The following is a 6,142-nucleotide window of genomic DNA, read 5'->3' on the forward strand; positions in this document are numbered from 1 at the left end:
CCCCCCTTGAGAGCAGAGTCAGTATTTTTAGTGTAAAAAAGTTGTACATACAGAAGTGTGCCCCCCCCTTGAGAGTAACGGCCAAAAAAAACTAATGGGAATATTTCGTTCATACACAGGTGAGGACTTCTTTTTTTTTTTGCTTGTCAAATTTTAAATGAGACAAAATGACCTTCCATTTGTAGGGAAACCTTTTTTTCTTTTTTTTTTGCATGTCAAATTTTCCTAAGAAAAATGTGCCCCCCATTTTTTTTGGGGGGGATCCTGGATCCGCCCTGCACACCCTACTAGTACTAGAAGTCTTCCCATCAACAAAAATGCGGCAGACTTACTACCATAGCTACATGGCATTAGCATTTCAAATTACTAATCCTAGTATATGAATCGGGGAGCTATAACGCTATAATTGAAATAATAAACAGTATATATTTTTATATGTTTCGAATCAAATGTGTTTTCTTTTTCTTTGGGAGAGGGTGCTTGAATGCACTTTTCCGCTGTCAACTCTCCCTTCTCTCCTTTTCCTCTTCCTTTTACCCCATCTCTCTCTCCCCTTTTACCTTTCCCTTTCTGTTTATTAGTTTCTTTCTCTATCTTTTCCTTTACCGTATATCTCGACCTCCCTATGTCTATACAATCCTTCGTAATGTCTTTCGCCTTCTCTCACCCTCTCCTACCCCCATACCACCTCTCTCTCTCTCTCTTAATCTGTAATTGTCTCTATGGGTGATTTCAAGTTCAGTGTTGACCTTTTGGTGTTGGTGTAAGATCAATTTTTACACGATTTATAACACCAAACGTAAAATGGAGATGGTCCTGAAAAGTCACTCACTAGTGTTGTCGATATGTCAATAATGTGAGCTGGATAAGCTTTACAACCTCTGAATAAGTTTTGGAGCTATAGGGAAGCAATCCAAATTTCAACACTAACACCACGACCAACACCGGACTTGAAATCACCTATGTGCCTGTCTGCATGTGATTCCCCCCACCATACCCACTCCTTTTCCAGACTTAAAAATTCCTTGTCAATATACCATTCTTAATTACATAGACACAACACGAAATGAACAGATCAGATAATACGTATGACGTCACGTTTTCAATGTATTTATTGACATTTACGTGTATTTTACATTGTCATTTTCCCCTTTTAGTATTTGATGAGCAAATAATGAATTTAATTCATCATTTGCTAAAATTAACATACTTTTTATCAATTCTTTCTCTTACTTTCAAAGCAAAATTAAAATGTGATTTTCGACTTGGTCTTTCAAACATAAAATTTCAAAAACAGCATTTCTCATTCATCAAATTCTACTTCCTCGTTTGTCATTTAATAAAAAAAAGACAATTGAGCGAAGAAATGAAAATGGGTAGTTATTCAGAATATAATCAACATTAATGAGTCACATATGCTAGAATCAATGTCATATCCACAATCAATACAATTACTTATATTTTTTCAATTAATTTCATTCTCATTCATCATCACTTATGAGCAACATAATGAATTTGATTCATCATTTGCTAAAATAAACCAATTTTGACGCTTTATTCATTTTTCTTTTAATGACAAAACAAAATAATCTTCGACTTCGAAGTATTTCAAAAAAAAAAAAAAAAAGTTCTCATTCTGTAAATATCTAGGCTTTTTTTCTAATATAAGCAACAAAATAATAATTTCAGTTATATAATATTATGCATGGACTTGTATTCATGAATGGAATTAATTGGCACAACCAAATATATTCTTGATTTCATTTTAAGAAATATTTTATTTATAGACAGATGACCTCTACTCATTATAAGCTGTTTCCTTACCTTCAGAATTGTATTCACCCTTGCCAGGGTTCGAAAAGCAGCTAAAAAGTGTAAAAACATTACTAGTAAATGTGAAAATTTATCGACGTAACACAACAGTGAATTCATTGGCAATAATGTTTGCCGCAAAGTTTTTTTTTGTCAAATAGTATGGTCTAAAGTAATTAAGGAATGTTTTCATGTATTAATTCATTTGAAAGCATTATTAATTGGGATCAAGATGTCTTGTCGCATTGTGGCTCAAATCCCACCACAGCACTCGCGTCCTTTGGCAAGGCATTTATCTACATTTGCCACTCTCCACCCAGGTGTAGTAAATGGATACCATCCTTGAATGCTCGAGCGTTCGATCAGGGTAGTCGGTGATGCAGCCGGGGAAGTATATGCAACGCTTAGAAACATTTCTCTTAAGCGCTATATAAATGCTGCATATTATTTTTTATCATTATATAAATGGGGTATGCAAATTAACATGAACAATATTTGGGGTATAGGATGGGGGTTATGTACTTAATTTAGCTAATCAAAAGCTTCGTCAATTAATTTGCCTTTACTTAGATCCCATTGTGTCCCAGTATACCTTGCCCCATTTTTCACTTGTTGGCCTGTATATGGGATAGGACCTTCATGCTTACATTCGGTGAAAGAACGACGTATACGTTGAAATGAGAAAACATTGTTTCCATAATGTCTCATCTCATCAGTCCCAGTTGAATAAGCGATCGTCTCCTGGAAAGAACGGTGGAAGGTTGTCCCCTATGTGACGTCATGGATTCCCTGGTCTGTTCTAAATCCCAGACGTATATTGAATCACTTTCTTCCGATGTGGCAACTTCCAGGGAGAAATTAAGGAAACAAAGAACAAAATTGGACAGCTGCTTAAAAGAAAATCCTCACCATTAGGCCTGTATAGGCCTAATTTACTTTTGGGGTCGATTCGTCTCACTTTTCTGACATGTTTTACAGTACTGAGAATGCAAGTGCGAGAAGCAGCATCCAGGATTTATTCCTAAATTATAAGTGCATAAAACTGAGTAAATTAAGAACATTTTTTTCATATCTGGTTCATTTTATAGTTTCATTTTTATATACTTACTCATTTGATATGATTTCTTGACGCTGACTAGTCCTGTGCTATTCGTTTCATCATCATCATTTGTCAAGGTGCCACAGCGTTCCAGCGAAGGATAGTTCCAGAAAACAATAGCTTCTGGAGTACCCATATGACTTGAAATAAGTTCCTGTTCACTCTCGAGCCATTGAACAGAGGTAACCTGGAAAATGAATTAAGTTAGAAAATCGGCAATTCACACAAGAAATAAATAGAAAAGTTTGTACAAAAATTGTATACCTACCTAAAAGAAGAAGAATGATAAGAAGAAAAAGAAAAAGAAGGTGAGGAGGAGACGAACAAAAACAAGATGAATGAAAAGAAGGAGGAGGAGAAAGAAGAAGAAGAAGAAGGGGAGAAGGAGGAGACGTACAAAAAGGTAAAGAAGAAGAGGGGAGAGGGACCACAAAAAGAAGAAAGAGAAGTGCTATTTTTACAATCATTTTAGGGCCCAACGCTTCCATCCATAAAGACTATTCAGATGTTGGCATACAGCAAGGAATTCCAACAAGTTCCATTAGTTTTACTGTCATTATAATTATGTTTTTCCTAGCTCGCTTCGTCTGCTGAATTAAAGACCTGGTAATTTTTTAAAGAAGTATTACATTGAGCAATCAGGTCCCCAAAATATTGTTTTATGTCGGTGAGTGGTGATCTCGTCCTTAAGTTATTCCACAACATTTTACTCGCGAAAATTATCACTTAATCACATATACCAAAATGAAATGTGGTTCCTCTGTACGCTCTAACTGTCAAAAGTAACCCTTCATGTGTCTCATACACGAATATGACCGCTAAAAGAGGCTGGCAACCTACGTAATTGACCATATTGAAATAAAAAAAATACCTCGTGAGATACGCGTCGCTCTCTACTCTTGAGTCCAGTGAGGAGGTTCCAGAACTTCAATGTTGGCTGATGCCGGGCATTTCCGGTTGCCAAGAGATCCGGTTGCCATGGACACCAAGACATCCCCTACAAAATGTAGTAGTTATTACGAGGGTGTCAATACATCAGCTGACGACCGAGGATAGACCTATAGCACTGGCATGATTATGTCAACGATCACAATAAACGGAATTAGTTTTAGTCGCGTAATGAGTCAAATATTTGAAATGCCCGATGATAGCTTATCATGTAAAATTGCTTATAAGTCGCGAGCGATCGAACATTTTGGCGCCTTAAAATGAAAATCTATTTTTAATGAATGATTTTCAGATAAAAGAAAATATACAATATTTCACTCTTTATTTTCCTAATATTTTCTTTACTCTTCTTTTCATTGTCATATTTTCTTCATCGTTTAATTTTTGGTGGGCACATCTCTGCCCCTCCCCCTACCCTCGTTGGGTTTTTTTCGGTATCGATAACTTACCGAAATCCTTCCCTTATGGGCCTCTTTGAAACTGTTGGCTGGGATTTTCGGTTGTCTCATATCCCAGATCATCAGGTCCCCTTGCAAATCGCCGGTTGCAAGAAGGTCTCGAGCTTTATTGTATCGACAGGAAACGACTGGCATGCAGTGTCCATCAAACATTAGCACAGGTCTGTTTGATCTGCATCGGTCATCGTAGTGATACACACCGCCGTCTTCGCAGCCGCTTTTGATAAAAGTTTGAGAAAGAAAAAACAAATATTTATGTCGTTTCGGGACTTAAAATGAAATTCAAACACAACTTATCGCAATATCAATATGAATTGTTCATCATCACCACCGTTAATTAGAGGCATCGATCATCGTCGTCGTCGTCATCATCATGATCAGTATCTGTATTAAAATGAAAAATCATCATTATCTTCATTATCATCCTCATCACCAACACTACCACATGGGACTATCATCATCAAGCAATATATTATCATGATTAACCGATTGATTTTTTTGCCTATATAGAGAATTATCGTGTCATTGGTTTAAACGATCATACCTTTTTTCACCGATTATTGCAAGTTAAGAATAGTACGTTCTTGTGATTAGCACAGGGGTTAAGTGCTAGTGGTGATATAAGTGATGACGATAATGATGATGGTGGTGGTGCTAATGATGATGATGATGAATTATGATTAATATTATTATTATTATCATTATTATCAGTATAATTATTATTGTTATGAAGATGATGATGAGGAGGAGGAGGAGGACGGTGATGAGGTTCGTGATGATCATGATGGTGGTGATGATGGTGACGATGATAACGATTATCATGATCATGACGATAGTGATGGTGGTGGTGATGATGATGATGATAATGATAATGATGATGGTGATTATAATGATGAAGATGATGCATTGATAGTGATGATGATGATGGTGGTGGTGGTGGTGGTGATGATGATGGTGGTGGTGGTGGTGATGATGATGATGATGGTCATGTTCCTGATGGTGGTGATAATAATGGCGACCTTTAAAATGATACACTAATGAATACCCATCATCACCACCACCTTCATTATGAGTAGCTTGAAATAAAGTCACCACTAAATCCTTTTTGTTTACTTTACAATGCTTACCAGGTAATGCCAATTCTATTCCATTGAATGCATAAAGGACTTGACTCAAGTTCAAATTCGTCATAGTACTCCCGCCATATTCTTGATTCTAGGTTTGTCAATGTCTGGAGAGACAGAAAGAATGAAAATGTCCCTCTTAGGTGGATTTGTAGTTACCTTTTGATAAACGAACGATTTTAATTGTAATCTATTTTTATTTCATTTAGAAAATTAGAATATAGACCATTTAGATATATGAGGTAGAAAGATGTTCATAGAGACAAGGACCATATTGTCCATATAGCTACGTTTTGATAGAAAAACGGTAAGAACTGGTCCGGAAAGTGTCACATCGGACCTTATTCTGGGTATTTTTTTTTTACCGGAACGGGGCATAGCACAATGTCTCGGGAGTTAACTTAATAACACTTTAAATCTTAAAGTAAAACACTTTAAATCTTAAAGTAAAAACAAAAATAAAGATCTATTTTAAATTCAACATTTGTGATGATATGTCACAGCAGTATAGTATAATGAGTCAAATGCATGTTGAATACATTTTGAGTTTTGCCCCTAAGCCAAGTCTGCCCCCTCAAGCCTATCAACATTAGCAATTACAATAAAAGCCCGGTTCTGTGCAAGGGTTGTTGCAGTTGCAAACATCTTCGCATTGTCATGCCATCCAGCACAGCTGATCTTGGCGACGTCATCACTTTTCT

At 36.3% G+C, this 6,142-nt stretch overlaps 1 protein-coding gene across 1 annotated transcript; it reads right to left on the reverse strand.

Annotated features, from left to right (window-relative positions):
• Positions 1 to 1,641: 1,641 nt before the first annotated feature.
• LOC121423577 (anaphase-promoting complex subunit cdc20-like) lies at positions 1,642 to 5,669 on the reverse strand. The gene is made up of 5 exons (XM_041618941.1): positions 5,445 to 5,669; positions 4,309 to 4,534; positions 3,783 to 3,908; positions 2,921 to 3,098; positions 1,642 to 2,656 (listed from the first exon to the last, which is right to left on the reverse strand). The coding sequence occupies exons 2-5, from the start codon at positions 4,468 to 4,470 to the stop codon at positions 2,517 to 2,519; spliced, it is 606 nt and encodes a 201-aa protein (XP_041474875.1). The 5' UTR covers positions 4,471 to 4,534; positions 5,445 to 5,669; the 3' UTR covers positions 1,642 to 2,516.
• Between the last annotated feature and the right edge of the window lie 473 nt (positions 5,670 to 6,142).

This window comes from Lytechinus variegatus, chromosome 11, assembly GCF_018143015.1.
Source record: "Lytechinus variegatus isolate NC3 chromosome 11, Lvar_3.0, whole genome shotgun sequence".
Taxonomy (NCBI): domain Eukaryota; kingdom Metazoa; phylum Echinodermata; class Echinoidea; order Temnopleuroida; family Toxopneustidae; genus Lytechinus; species Lytechinus variegatus.